This window comes from Eremothecium gossypii, chromosome VI (assembly GCF_000091025.4).
Source record: "Eremothecium gossypii ATCC 10895 chromosome VI, complete sequence".
NCBI classification, from domain to species: domain Eukaryota; kingdom Fungi; phylum Ascomycota; class Saccharomycetes; order Saccharomycetales; family Saccharomycetaceae; genus Eremothecium; species Eremothecium gossypii.
This window is the reverse complement of record NC_005787.5, coordinates 526,335-540,149: the sequence shown is the minus strand read 5'-3', so window position 1 is coordinate 540,149 and position 13,815 is coordinate 526,335. Positions and strand designations below refer to the sequence as shown.

Here is a 13,815-nt window from a genome sequence, read left to right as displayed (position 1 = left end):
CGCAGTGCGCAGCTCCAGCGTACCGACCATAGATTTGGGACACCGCTAATCACCGTGGCTTCTCCATAGTCGGCTGACGATCGCGTTATACAAGGATGCCTAGGAAGGCGCTATTGCTCAAATCCCTTTCCAGGGGGAAAGTGCGTGCTTCCTTCAACAAGTACAATCTGTTCAACCTGTACAAAAAGTCGCAGATAGACTTGCGGACCAAGACACTATACCAGCAGAAATGGAGCTCGAAGCAGGAGACCAGGGCATACCACGGTGAGCATCTGACGGAATCGCGGTGGCAGAGCACCTTCAGCCCGCGGCTGACGTCGGTCGCGCAGCTGGACGCCTCGCTGAAGGGCGGCGACGTTGCGCCGACGCCGATTCTGATGCAGACGTACGCTGTGCTGGAGAAGCGGTTGGAATTCGCGCTGTTCCGTGCGATGTTTGCGTCGTCCGTGCGGCAGGCGCGGCAGTTTATCCTGCATGGCAACGTATACGTGAACGGGGTGACCATGAAACACCCCGGCTACCCGCTCAAGGCTGGCGACATGTTCAGCGTGCGCCCGGATAAAGTTCTGGAAGCATTGGGCGCGCGCAAGCCCAGTTTGGAGCAGGCGCTGGCCATAGACAAGCAGCAGATCCGCATGTGGAACAAGTACGTCACCGAGGCGCGCAACAACCCGCGTGAGGCGTGGCAGGGCAAGATCAAGCAGCTGCAGTCCATGCAGGCCTCGCACCCGGAGCGCCAGGTATTTGTGGAGCTGATCAACCACAACAACAAGCAGCTGGACGAGAAGAAGCTGGCGGTATTGAAATCCACGGACAAGGAGTCATTGCTGTGCAAGGTGCTTGCTGCTGCCCGCGAACACGACGGAGAGAAGAGCATCAGCGCGGCGACATTCCGCACCGCTTCGTATGGCGACGCTGAACTGGCCAAGGCGCTGTTTGAGATCTACAAGACGTTGGAAAAATCGGAAGCGCTCAAGATCCTGCAAGACAAGACCGCCGAGGAGCAGGCCAAGATCATCCTGGACAGCGCGGCGCCCGAAGTCAGTGACGCCATGAAGAAGAAGCTGCGTACTACGACGTCAGAGCTCGGCGCGCTCATGCAACAGCATGATGCAGCCATAAGGGCGTTCTATGACGGCAAGAAGGGTGACCCCGCTACGCTGGAGATGCCATACGACTCCGAGTGGGTTGAGAGCTTGCGGCTGCATCCCCAGCTCAAGACGAAGGAGCTACTCGAGGACCCTGCAGCCGCCCAGAAAGCCGTTAACCTCCCTTGGCAAAAGTGGCCCTACGGCCGCCAAAACCCTAACAAGCCCTATTTCACCCCTTGGAAGCCCAGACCGTTCCTCGCGCCATTTGCGATCCTTCCCCACCACATAGAAGTCTCGTTCAAAGCGTGCCACGCCATCTATCTGAGAGATCCCGTGGCACGGCCGGGCCATTCGGAGGTGATCAGTCCATTCCCGCTTCCGGTGCATGAACGTGCGTACATGTACTACCTCAGAAAGGGGCAGTGATGCCGTGTGCCCACGCCCGACGATGTACATAAAAGGTCCACAATCCGTCTAACCCGCTATTTACATCTTCCTGTATATAGGAATACATACACTTAGAAGCTATTAATAGTACCAGCCATCAAAAAACGGATCGCGATTCAAGCTACATGTTCGAAAATAGCACTATTCAGGCGGCCATTACTGAACGTATGTTTCAATTGTTCTGGAATAGGGTGTTCCTCAAAGTCGCCGTCATCCCCTGTTGGGATGTTGACGTTGATGGAGGTCGAGGATGACGTGAAAAGTTCTGTCTGAAGCGAGTCCTTGCTCAAGTAGATGACACCAGTGTCGCTCTTGTCTATGGTGATCTGCGGGATCTGCTGAGCCACCTGGATGGCAAAGCGTTCCGACTTGATCACATCCACGCCGCTGATCGAGGAGTCGAGCAAGAGGTTGCAATGTTGGCTCTCGCTGATGGTCACCGCGTTGACCTTGCCCTTGAGCTGTATAAAGATATTGTTACAACGGCCGATGAAAACGGACTCGTCCTTGTTCGTCTCAATGATGATGGGGTCCGCCTCGCCGTCGTAGTTCTCGACGAACCACTTGCTGCCGACGAGCTCCTTTCTGGGCGGCTTCCGCGTCTTGAGAGTGGTCGGCTTCCGCGGCTTGGGCGGCGGCGTGCGCGAGCCTGCGGAGGATGGCACGGACGACGCCGCGCGCAGCTCCGGGTTCTTATGTGTCTGCTGTGAGCGGTCCACCTTGCGCAGCGAGCGCGTGATGTTTTCGCCCTGGTTCAGCTCCGCAAACACCGCGTTGATGCCCTGCGAGCCGCCGTCCGCAGGCGCCTGGAACACAGAGGCCGGCGGCGGGGGCGGCGGCGGGGGTGCCCCCGCCGCCGCAGCGGGCTCCGCCGCCACCACGCCCGACACCTGCTCGAAGGCCTCCATGAAGTCCACCCCGTCGCTCTTGTACGTCGGCCCCGTTGCGTGGTGCGCCTTCACGTAGCCCCGCAGCGCGTCGAACGTGCCCAGGAACAGACGCACCCACTCCGCCGCGTTCGCGTCCTTCTCGCGGAACTCCTTCAGCACGCGGTTCGTCCAGAACTGCGCCGCGTCCTTGAAGTCGCCGATCAGCGACACCGGCGTCTCCGACGCAATCCACCCGAACGCCGGCGCGCCCTCCGCCACCGCGCTCAGGTACGCGAAGTACGGCGACTGCCGCTGCGCGTCCTTCAGCGCCCCCAGCGTCATGATCCGCTCGTTCAGCGGCCCCAGCGCCCGCATGAAGCCCTCCGACCCCATCTCCGGCTTGCGCGCCAGCGCTGCCGCCCGCAGAAGCGTGCCCTGCGCCGCGAAGCCCTCCAGCAGCTGCTGCGACGCCTCGCCCACCGCCGCGTCAATCTGCTGCCCTGCCCCGACCAGCGGCCGCACCCACTCGTCCACCAGCTGCTCGTACTCCTGCATGTGCGCCGGCGCCTCCGCCGCCGCGCCGCCCTCCGCGCTCACCTGCGACCCCATGCTCGTCTGTCCTGCTGCGCTGCCCATCTTCGACTGCACGTAGCCCTCTTGGTAGATTGTCACGTCCTCCAGCCGTGCCGTTGCGTCTTCCAATCGCTTCAGCAACTTCACCAGGTTGTACCCCTGGATAGAAAAGTTCGCCTCCAACATGCCCACTGCTGGTCTCGGATGTCCTGGCTCGGCTTTAGCGATAATACCGACTTCTAAAAGGTAGAACTTATCTAGAAAGCGTCCCTTTTATACACACTGCACTGTTATGCAAAATCACAACTGGCCTTTTCCCGACATGGGCCTGAAAAGTCGGTGAAAAGCCCACCTCGACGTTGCTGAAACAGAGGCAAGAAGTCGCTATTGGAGCTGCTAGGGAGCACGTGAGGGCCATTTGATCGCGTATCGTGCAGTATGGTTGATACACACAGAAACTTGGCGCGCAAACGGGCGCGGGGCGGCGCCGCAGAGGCGGGCGGCGCGGCGGGCGGGTCGCTATTCGGCAGAGTGGGGCAGCAGCAGCGATCGGCGGGGCCCGTGGGCGCGGCGGGTCTGCGGGTGATCAACGGCAAGCTGGTGCGCGCGGACGACGTGGGCGCGCAGCTGCGGGAGTTCAACCGCGCGCACGCCGGCACAGGCCGGCGGGCGCGGCGGGCGCGACGCGTGCCGCGCGAGACGCGCGCAGTGTTCAGCAGCAGCAACTACGACGACGGGGCTGGGCGGCGGCGGCTAGTGGTGTCGCTGCGCAGCGGTGCGCAGTTCCTGACGATCCGCAACCTGCCGATCGGGTCGCGGCCGGAGCGCCTGAAGCAGGTGATCGAGGCGCAGGGCCTGGGGCGCGTGGCGCACCTGCAGACGCTAGACCTGGCGTCGGGCTCGGCGGTCGCGGAGGTGCACGTGGCGGGCGCGGACGGCGTGCGCACGCTGCAGCAGCTGGTGCAGCGCTTCCACGGCGCAGAGATCGACGGCCGCCGCGTGACCGCGGAAATATCCAGCATCTCTGAGTTGCAGCCACAGCCGTAGCTGTGTGTCTATAGTAGCTACGCCGGCGCGCGCCGCGTGGCGGGCCCGCCGCACATCCGGCTGACCATGGCCAGCCGCGTCTCCGCCTTGTTGCGCGTGGGCCCGCTGAGTGCCGCGTATTGCAGCAGGGCGCTGTGCCCCAGCAAGCTGTTGTATGTATCTCTATGTACCTGTGTCAACCACTCGTCTCTCGATGTGTCGTCTGTGCCGAGGCCGATGTGCTTCTGCTTCATCGCCTGGAATAGCCGTTCCTCGCGGATCTTGTCGGACTGGGACCGTTAGTAGCTGTAGGCGGGCGCCGCGGTGCGGGGAACATACCATGCTGCTGGTCGTGGGCCGGCGGGGTGGGCGCGGGCTCTGGTGTCGACAGCTGTGCTTCGCGGTGGGTATGGCGGTGGATGAGGCGGTGAACCAAAAAGTTTTCTGCTTTTAGCTGACACTACCTCGAAAGCCCAGCAAGCGAACAGCAGACGCTGGAGACCGGACGCTGCTGTTGAGGAAGCTGAGTCGCGATGCTGGCTGTGGATGAACTCAATGCGCTGGCCCGGGAGCACGTGCCGCACGCCAGAGAGGTGTTCACGGATGAATTTCTGAAAGACTGGGCGACGAACGCGGACAGGCTGATAGCAGAGTACCGGACGCTCGCGAAGGCATCGGAGCAGGTGGACTTTGTGTACAGGGTGTTTGCGGAGGGGCTGCTGTTTACGCAGGGGGCGCTGCGCGGGCTGGTGGGGGACTACGGGCCATTGGCGAGCCTGCTGGCTGCGCTGTGCGAGAACAGCTCGGCCAATGCGCGGATACTAGCGAACCTGATCAACTGCTTTCCGCGCCACGGGGGAGACGAGGCGAACATGGTGGAGCTGCTGCAGCAGCTGACGGGGATGGACTTTGAGTTTTCGGCCAGCCTGGTGGAAAAGCTGCTACTGCATCGGTGGGCGAAGGAGCAGACGTCGCTGTACAAGCGCAGCTTGATCTCCGAGAAGTACCACCTCAAGAAGTACAATCTGCTGTTTGAGAGCCCTCTGGGCTTTTCGCAGATATGTATGCTGCTGCATGTGGCGTACGCGGACAAGGACCGCTTCCAGAGCGCGGATTACTACTGGCGACAGATCCAGTTTGTCGCGGGCAAATACACGCTGGACCCGATCCGCGTGCTGGACGTCATTCTGCGCGTGTCCTCCGTCCATGTGCACCACCACCACGAGTTCTTGGTGCTGCTGCTGCAGCGCTCCGACTACTGGCCATTGCAGCGGTCGGACCCGTTTGCGTGGGAGACACTGAACGTCGGGGGCAGCGCGGTTGCCGCGCAGCTGATTGCGCATAAGCTGAAGAACGAGAAGTTTGACCATCGGTACATGGACATGGTGTGCGTGCTTATCCGCGAGGGCTTTGTCTCGTATCTCTCGATATTCGACTCCCTGGGCCCCGATGACGAGACGCTGGCCAAGTACGTCGACGAATACTACGCTGACCTGTGCAAACAGTCGCAGGAGGGAAGCTTGAACCCGCTGGCAATGGCCGCTGCTTTGCCAGACGAGGACGATGGCCCGCCAGGTGCCACAGACAGTAAGGGCGAAGACAAAGCGGCCCAGGCAGCGCTCTCAGAGCAGAAAGAAAGGGACGAGCAAAAGCAGGAGCGCGAACGGAAGAATAGGCAGTACAAGGTGAAGCGCACGGGGAAGTGGCGACTAGTAACCAGCTGTCTGAATCACGGCCTGTTGATTCCCGCGCTGTACTCCATAAGGACCAACGAGAAAACGGCTCTGTCGATAGATATCCTCGTTGAGTCCGTTTTACGTCTCTTTGAGCACATGATTAGACCTTTGCATGAGAAGGCTATCAACGCTCCTTCATATCAACCTACCCCCAGGGTGAAAATGAAAATGACTCATAGCGGGCTACCCAGCAAGCAGGGCCGCTTAATCTATGAATGTCTTTCTCCTAATGTCAAGGAAAAATATTTACTGAACACAAGATATGTTTTCTACTACAGTTGCTGGGCAGACAGGCTGCCGGTTATTGGGGATGTGGATGGTTTGTTCTACCACTCGCACGAAATTTTGGGCCTTGTTGGCTCCAAGCTGTCTGCTTCGCCGACTTTAATCAGTATGTTGAGTTCAATTGGTGTCCATGACATTCTAAGCTCTGAGAATTCCGAGCTGGTCACCGAAAAGTGGATTAATTATTTCAGGAAATTCATCTTTCCTGCGCTGGGTGGACTGGAAGAGGACTTCATCGCTAATATCAACGCTTATAATTTGCTCAAGCTCTTCCCCTTTGAAAAGCGATACTTTTTATACCACGAAATGTACAGCAAGATATCCGATTCTGACATATTCGTGCGCCTAACTTTCAATAAGGTACAGCGGAAAGTTCGCGGGCTCCTGAAATCATTAAGTATAGATCATATCGATGACAAAGTCAATGAAGTGTCCAGGCTGGTCTCTAGTAATCCTCTAGCTGCACTAGAACCAATTGTCAATCAGATCGAGAATTACGACAAGGTCTCCGAACTGGTCGTAATAGCAGCGAAGGGTTTCCCAGATTTTGCATACGACGTACTTCAATACGTATTACTGTTGAAGTTGACTTCAGGAAGGGATATCTTGCAAATTGACGGTATCAACCAGCACACGTGGATCCAGCGCTTATCCGTTTTCATTGCAGGGTTGGCGAACTCGTGCCCAAAAATGGATCTAACTAATATTCTCATCTTCACAGTGAAGAATCTGCACAAAGATTACAACGCCTCTCTTCCTGTCCTGAAGGAACTTGTATCCAAGGTCGGGGGTATTCAGAGCCTAAATCATATCAGTTGGAAACAACTTCAAATGCTCAATTCTGGGCCGTCTTTGCAGAAAACGGCGAGGTCTCGCATCCTAGATACTAGGCAAGAGAATTTCGAAGCTGCAAGGTCAATAACACAGACTTTCATCAAAATTGGCGCTATCTCTGAGCTGCTGGTGATGTTGTGCAATTTAAATGTCGTTTCCCAGTCCCCAGACATACATTATAAAATCCTCTCCACCAAGTGCGACGATTCGAATTCTCTACTCTGGACCTTGATTGAGATGTTCAAATTCACACTGACCCGCGAAGAATTTCTTCACAACGTTTTGCCATTTGATGAGCTAGTTAACGACTATAATGTGCCAACGGAATGGAGTTTTTTTATCTGGAGAGATTATATCGATGAGATGAGACATGAAGGCGATTCTTCGATAAAGCAAATAGACTATATTCTTGAAAAGACCGAATTCAGGCATGTTAGTTTTGAGCACCTTGACAAGCCATTGTTTACAAGCTTTTGGAAACTCACCCTGTATGATGTGAACTTTAACAAGGAGTTATATGATGAGACAACGAAGGCCTTGAACACCAAATTGGATAGAACTAAGCTTCAGCGTGATAAAAACGCCATTTTAAATGAAGTACAAGAGGTGATGTCCAACTGCCTTGCACATCAAAAGGCTTTCAAGAATGTTCAAGAAATGTTCCAGGATAAAAGAAGTGTTTGGTTCCCTGAACTAACCCCGGAAAGGGTTCAGGCTTATATCCAGTTCTGCATCCTCCCCAGGACTCTGTTCTCTTCCTCAGATGCCACTTATAGTGCACTGTTTACCATTGCGCTGTTGGGCGTGCATGACTCGATTGCTGTCTTTGAAAAAATGGTAGAATCGCACGTTCTCGGTGGTTTGTTGTTTTCTTGCACTGTTTCTGAATCAACAAACGTTGGTTTCTTCTATGGGATGATTATCAGGACTTTTGAACAAGCTAGGTCTGAAGAGGCCTTTGACAACAGCAAGCTCTCACGGCTCCACCATTTGTACTCAGTTCTTCTTTACGACTTGAGACTACTACTGTCTGAGACCAATTATATGTCCATCAGGAACACCATCGAATTCCTGAACCAAATATCTCCGATTTTCCCAGTGGTTGATGAACAGATCCGTGAAGCTTGCAGATCATTGGAATCTAAGCTTTCAGATGAAACACGGGAAGATATCAAGCTACCATGCAATGCCCTGATTGGGCATCTGAAAAGTCGGATGAAAACAGCATGTAAGAAACAGGACTTTTATGAACTTCCGAAGGAGGAACAGATTGAAATTGACAACTTCGAGAAGGAACAAGCAAAAATAAATGAATACGAAGTAGCAGTAGCGAAGGAAACAGAAAGGAAGAAGCTAGAAGAAGTGAAGCCGCGTAAGGAAGCAGCAAAGGCGGTATCGAGCACAAGCGAAAAAAAAGGTACGAGCTATAGCAGCAGCTCAGACAGTAAGGAATATGAAAAGAGCCAAACTTCGGAAGATGTGCGCCCTATATCATATCAAGGAACCCAAATCCTTGAGAATATAGATAGCATTTGCAAACTGTTGAACTCAGAAGGAGTGGACGATCTTCCTCAATATATTCGTGTCTTATACTTCAAGGATGAAATGAGGAAGGAACTAAGTAACTACAAGGGAAACTTGGACGTCTTTCGCAAGAAGCTTGCTGCAATTCTCACTGATTATTTCTATAGCATGGTGAAATGGCCGAACAGCAATCCGCTGTTTGCTCAGAAGGCTGCCGAGCTCGAAGCGTCCTGTATGCAATGCGGACCACCGACTTCGAAAGCCACAAAGATGAAGGTAATGGCAGATGATTTATATGGTGACGATATCCCTTTCAACACCTCGAATACCAAAACTGCAAAGCCGCAACGCGAGAGCAGGTTTTCAGATGTCAAGGTACCCGCAGCCGCTGCCTCCGAGGCGAAACCTGCGGATAGTAAACCGCAATTGGACCGCTTTAATAAGAATTCCGTGAAGGAAAATCCTAGAGCCCAGTCGAGATTTAAGGAAAGCGCTCCGAAGCAGCCCTCGCCAGCACCTAAGAAGGATGAGAAGCCCTCTGGATCCCGGTTTCACAACTCGAAACCTGCGGCGCCAAAAATACCTCCTCCAAAACCAGAACCAAAATCTGTTAACCTTCGGGACAGAGTTGGTTCCCGTTTCGAAGGTAGACAGGATCCAGCCAGTCGCTTTTCCGGGGCTCATTCCGAGAGCACGAGGTATCCGCAATCTTCCGCCCGTCAACTTGAGCCAAGCCCTGAGAGCAGATTCCGTAACGTCGCCAAAGATTCACCGCGTAAACGGCCTACAACTGACTACCGCTACAATGTAGACACTAAACGCCCGCGGAAGGAAGATGAGCACAGGCGCAAACCCAACAGTGATCGCCGTCCTGATGCACAGCCAGTCCTTCCCACAGGTCCGAAAGGCAGTGGTACATTCAGTAGATTTAGATAGTCTCCAGAGTTCCGTAGCCTGCGATACTAGTAATATGCGTGGCATCCGATAGCAAATGAAACTCACGTGATTGATTGGTATTTTCATATTTATGGCTACAGCACGTAATCTAGAAGAAGCAAGAAGTGGATCGAAACCAGAGCAATCCGATAAGAGTGCAGGGAAGTTAAGACTTTTACTGGAAACCTACAATCGGTTGTCATCGGCAATCTTTCACGATGTATATGGATGATAGGATAATTGGCGGTCCAGAGGGCTACTTGGAGGTATTTGTGAGAAAAGCAAAGGATCTTCCCAATATGCGGAAAATGGATAAGCAAGATCCCTTTGTAAGACTCCGAATAGCTCATCTCACAGAGGTTTCCGGTACAGTGTTTAGAGGTGGGCAAAGACCCGTGTTTGACTTCCACACTGTATTCGAGCTGACACCCGCGATGAAGCATTTAATGTATGTGGAGTTGTTCGATGATCAGAAGAGCGCACCCCGGATTATTGGCCGGTGTGAGGTAGATCTGAAGCCGGCCCTATATAGCGATCACGAAGATGGCTATGACAGGTGGTACCAGTTGAGCTTGGGCCCCGACGACGCAGGGAAGATATACATTGAGCTCACATTCAAGCAGCACACGATTCGAAGAAAGTCACAAATACAGCCAGAGCCATCGCCGCCGCCCATGACTAAGACACTCAAGACGAAGCGTTCTCCGCCTCTCCCCTCTGAGATACCATATGTTCCATTTCCTAAGGATCAGCTACAAGGCTCTATCTCCCAATCTGGGTTCACGTATACGCACGGAGGAGGAATGAGCCAGCCCCTGCCTGCGTTGCGGCGTTCGCCAGATACGCTTCAGTACATTCCTAGGAATCCTGCCCTGCCACAGGTTGAACAGCTCAAGCTGCCTGAATTTGTATTAAGTGTTGATACTCTAGAGAACTTCGACGCGCATACCTCACAGCAATCGGAGGGAACGGGCATAACGGCCAAGTTGAAGCAGCTCAAGGAGAAATGGAATAACTTCAAGCAGGGCAGTCCAGAGCAGAACGATGCGGCTCGGGCAAATGTGGATCTTGAAGAACTACAGAAGGTCGTCGGAGTCAAACCCGATTTTCCCAAACAACACGGGAGGATGCGCTCAAGACACTCAATCAGCAGCGGTCTGCAACCTGCGTTGCCTCCACTACCTCAGCCTTCAGACGAGCGCACGAAGCTGCCCGGCCGAAGGCCCAGCCCCCACCCGGACTTTGTGCCCAGATCCCCGAGCCCTGGCGGCCAAATGCGCCAATCGCGAAACCTGGTTCCCTTACCACCATTGCCTCATGAGATGAGGAACACGCGCTCCTTGTCTCCTGTCAGAAGGCCGCCTGTATTTTGATCCGGCGTCCGGAAGAGCAGCTTATGCTGAAGGGCTACCTAAGGGACACAATCCCCCCCCCCCCCAAAAAAAAAAGCATGAGACTCTGTATCAGTAGGAAGTCTATCGCATCTTCTTATTTAGCCTGTATATGTCCTTTCCGCGTGTAGACAGTGCGTTGGACGAGTATGCTCGATGCTGAATATAACGTACTTTTTTGAAGAGTAATATGGACTTTCGACCTGCAAAGTACCGTCTGCCGTTGCGGTGTCAGACACTCATCGGAACGCAATTGTTGCGGGATCACGGTATGCTTCTGTTGTATGCTATGGTAGCTATAGGGTCTGGACGGCTATCCAGAGAGATATTATACAATTAAATTACTCTTATAGGCAGGAGTACGAAGGCCTCTATGCAAAGAGACTAAAATGCAGGCTCGTCGCCGTAGTCGTCATCACCGCCACCGTAGTCATCGTCCCCGTCGTCGAAGTACTTCTCTGCGTTATAGTCATCGTCGTCGTCATCGTCGAAGTCATCGTCCAGCTCTTCTTCGAACTCGTTGGCGTTCTTGTCCTTGAACTCGTCTCCCTCGTCCTCATTTTCCGCGAGCTCCTTCAGCTTCTCCATGAGCGGGATCACGCTGGCGTCGTCCTGCTCTGTCCCCGTGAATATGTCGTCCACCTTGTTGAACTTCGACAGCGCCAGCAGCTTCCGCTTGTTGATGCCCATGACCTGATAAAGCTCCTTGGGGAAGAACTCCAGGCTGAATGGGTGTTCGTCGACGGAGGTGCCGATGCGCCGCTTCTTGACGTATCGGTCCGAGTAGCGCTCGATCCCGTCGTTGATGCCTCCGCCGTCCACGAGCGTTTTGACCTTCCTTTTCTTGCTGTCTTCCGTCTCGTCCATCGACAGCGACATCGACCCCGTGTAGAACGGCCCGTCCCGCACGGACTCCAGAAAGTTTATGTACTTGATGGCGATCCCCCGCTCGCTTCCATTGATCGGGTTGTTCACTGGCAGGGGAATCGTGGGCTTCTCCGTGCTCTCATTGTTTCCTACGGCGCTGTAGCTCAGCCCGAACGGCAAGTTGCTGAACGTGGACGTCTTCCCCCCGCGTCGAAAACTCATTACAGCGCTAGTTCAACTCGCCGTCGGATCAGCAGCCAGGCTCTTGAGCGTTCGGTGGAGGACTGCGATGAGGTGCCCAAGGCCACTTCAAAATTTTACGTATGCTATATATGCGGTGTCCGGGCGTTACCCAACGGTCGCCGGCACCCGGCCGCTGCACACGCCTGCCGCGACTCACTCCTCCAGCAGGTCCTCGATGTCCTTGTCCTCGTCCGCGCCGGCCTGCTCGTGCTGCAGCTGCTCTGCGCGCTCCTGCAGCAGCTGCTCCTGCCGCCGCGCGCGCAGGCGCGCCTTCTCGCCCCACCCGAACGGCGTGCTCTCCGCCTCCGGCGCCTGGTTCGGGTCCTCGACGAGCCGCTCACGCTTGCGCTTCTCCTCGGCCTGGTCCTGCGCCAGCTTGCGCTTGAGCTCCCTGTTGGCGAGGATCTTCTGCAGCTGCGTCCGCAGCAGCATGTAGCCCGCGACGATGATCAGCAGCCGGAAGCCCTGGTGCAGGTCCAGGTGGAAGGACTCCTTCAGGTTGTACTTGAAGTTCTCAATGTATTCCATTGCTCGATACGTGCTGCTGCTGTGCTACGGGTGTCGATGTACTGCACTCAACAGTGCGATTTACTACGTACTCCAGGTCGCGCGGCACGACGGCGCTCACAGCTCGTCGTCGTCGCTCAGGCGGAGCTCGTCGTCCGCCAGCGGCGCGAACTGCGGCCCCACGGCGACCGCCGTGGGCTTCACGAACGCGCCGTGGTTGCTGTGCACCGGCCCGAAGTACGCGCGCCCGTTGAAGGTGCCGTCGTTGCGCCCCACGGGCTCGTCGAACTCCACGCCGCACCACGTGTTCTCCGCGCCCAGCTCGTCCACCGGCCCCACGTAGCGCAGCCACCCGCGCCGCTCCGGCGCGCCGCGCGTGCGGACCGCGCACCGCGCGCCCACCGGCAGCGCGGCCGCCGCCAGCGCCTGCGTCTCGCGCTCCTGCGCCAGCCGCGTCCGCACCTCGGGGTCGAACGCGCCCAGCTGCTGCTCGCGCTTCCACGCCAGCACCGAGTCCGCGCGCCCCGCGTACGCCTCGTCCGACAGCCGGAACGCCGCCTCCTCGCCGCCGTCGCCCTCCATCTCGCGCCGCAGCGCGTGCACCACCGAGCCCTCGTTCGTGTCCTGCACCTGCACGCGCCGCACCCCGCCCGGGAACGCCTGCTCCACCGTCCCCGCGCGCTGCCGCACGTCCCCGTCCACCTCCTGCTCCTTCCCGTCCGCGGTCGTCACCACCAGCCGCATGTCGCGCGGGTCCACCCCCGTCCACTCGTGCAGTTTCTCGGCAAACTGCGCCCAGCCCACGCCGAGCGCCACCTCGCGCCGCAGCGCGCACAGCTCCGACTCGATCTCCAGTTCTACCATTGCGTCGCTGCCGTTCGTCTCTTGCTGTCGCGCCTGCGTGGCGGTGCGGTGGGCGAGCCCCCGGCGGGCTTTTTTTCACCGCCCCGGCTGCGGCCTCAGCAACTGCCAACCGCACCACACCGAGGTCTTCACGCCAGCCACAAGCCATGAACGACTCCGTATGTATGCCCGGGGCCGCTGCCCCCACCCGCGCGCGTGCCGCTACTAACCAGGCGCAGGAGAAGCCGAGACATGACCAGCACGGGCAGCAGCCGAAGCGCAAGTTCGAGGGCCCGAAGCGCGAGGCCATCTTGGACCTGGCCAAGTACCAGGACACGCAGGTGCGCGTCAAGCTGATGGGCGGGCGGCTCGTGACAGGCGTGCTCAAGGGCTACGACCAGCTGATGAACCTGGTGCTGGACGAGACCGTGGAGTACCTGCGCGACGAGGAGGACGCGTCGGTGGTGACGCAGCGCACGCGGCCGCTGGGGCTGATAGTGATCCGCGGCACGATCCTGCTATCGCTGTCGCCGGCGGCGGGCGGCGCGGTAGTGCCGGGCCCCGCGGCCGAGTGACGGATGTAGCTACGTAGTAAGTAATGCAGCCAGTGGCGGCGGCGGGCGCGGCGGCGGGCGCGGCGGCG

At 56.7% G+C, this 13,815-nt stretch overlaps 10 protein-coding genes across 10 annotated transcripts; 5 read left to right on the top strand and 5 right to left on the bottom strand.

Annotated features, from left to right (window-relative positions):
• Positions 1–95: 95 nt before the first annotated feature.
• Positions 96–1,517, top strand: NAM9 (mitochondrial 37S ribosomal protein uS4m; the record flags this gene model as incomplete). Its single annotated transcript, NM_210963.1, has 1 exon — positions 96–1,517. The coding sequence occupies one exon, from the start codon at positions 96–98 to the stop codon at positions 1,515–1,517; it is 1,422 nt and encodes a 473-aa protein (NP_985609.1).
• Positions 1,518–1,654: 137 nt separating this feature from the next.
• On the bottom strand, positions 1,655–3,166 carry SRV2 (adenylate cyclase-binding protein; the record flags this gene model as incomplete). The annotated part of the gene is made up of 1 exon (NM_210962.2): positions 1,655–3,166. One exon carries the CDS (start codon positions 3,164–3,166, stop codon positions 1,655–1,657), a length of 1,512 nt encoding a protein of 503 aa, NP_985608.2.
• Positions 3,167–3,418: 252 nt separating this feature from the next.
• On the top strand, positions 3,419–4,027 carry AGOS_AFR060C (uncharacterized protein; the record flags this gene model as incomplete). Its single annotated transcript, NM_210961.1, has 1 exon — positions 3,419–4,027. The coding sequence occupies one exon, from the start codon at positions 3,419–3,421 to the stop codon at positions 4,025–4,027; it is 609 nt and encodes a 202-aa protein (NP_985607.1).
• A 17-nt stretch (positions 4,028–4,044) lies between these two features.
• YSF3 (U2 snRNP complex subunit YSF3) lies at positions 4,045–4,348 on the bottom strand (the record flags this gene model as incomplete). Its single annotated transcript, NM_210960.1, has 2 exons — positions 4,045–4,296; positions 4,346–4,348. The coding sequence occupies 2 exons, from the start codon at positions 4,346–4,348 to the stop codon at positions 4,045–4,047; spliced, it is 255 nt and encodes an 84-aa protein (NP_985606.1).
• Positions 4,349–4,539: 191 nt separating this feature from the next.
• On the top strand, positions 4,540–9,321 carry THO2 (Tho2p; the record flags this gene model as incomplete). Its single annotated transcript, NM_210959.2, has 1 exon — positions 4,540–9,321. The coding sequence occupies one exon, from the start codon at positions 4,540–4,542 to the stop codon at positions 9,319–9,321; it is 4,782 nt and encodes a 1,593-aa protein (NP_985605.2).
• A 218-nt stretch (positions 9,322–9,539) lies between these two features.
• INN1 (Inn1p) lies at positions 9,540–10,694 on the top strand (the record flags this gene model as incomplete). Its single annotated transcript, NM_210958.2, has 1 exon — positions 9,540–10,694. The coding sequence occupies one exon, from the start codon at positions 9,540–9,542 to the stop codon at positions 10,692–10,694; it is 1,155 nt and encodes a 384-aa protein (NP_985604.2).
• A 402-nt stretch (positions 10,695–11,096) lies between these two features.
• Positions 11,097–11,801, bottom strand: RPC31 (DNA-directed RNA polymerase III subunit C31; the record flags this gene model as incomplete). Its single annotated transcript, NM_210957.1, has 1 exon — positions 11,097–11,801. The coding sequence occupies one exon, from the start codon at positions 11,799–11,801 to the stop codon at positions 11,097–11,099; it is 705 nt and encodes a 234-aa protein (NP_985603.1).
• Positions 11,802–11,975: 174 nt separating this feature from the next.
• Positions 11,976–12,350, bottom strand: PGA2 (Pga2p; the record flags this gene model as incomplete). The annotated part of the gene is made up of 1 exon (NM_210956.1): positions 11,976–12,350. One exon carries the CDS (start codon positions 12,348–12,350, stop codon positions 11,976–11,978), a length of 375 nt encoding a protein of 124 aa, NP_985602.1.
• A 96-nt stretch (positions 12,351–12,446) lies between these two features.
• ALF1 (Alf1p) lies at positions 12,447–13,193 on the bottom strand (the record flags this gene model as incomplete). Its single annotated transcript, NM_210955.2, has 1 exon — positions 12,447–13,193. The coding sequence occupies one exon, from the start codon at positions 13,191–13,193 to the stop codon at positions 12,447–12,449; it is 747 nt and encodes a 248-aa protein (NP_985601.2).
• A 146-nt stretch (positions 13,194–13,339) lies between these two features.
• Positions 13,340–13,747, top strand: LSM7 (Sm-like protein LSM7; the record flags this gene model as incomplete). The annotated part of the gene is made up of 2 exons (NM_210954.2): positions 13,340–13,351; positions 13,412–13,747. 2 exons carry the CDS (start codon positions 13,340–13,342, stop codon positions 13,745–13,747), a joined length of 348 nt encoding a protein of 115 aa, NP_985600.2.
• Positions 13,748–13,815: the final 68 nt, after the last annotated feature.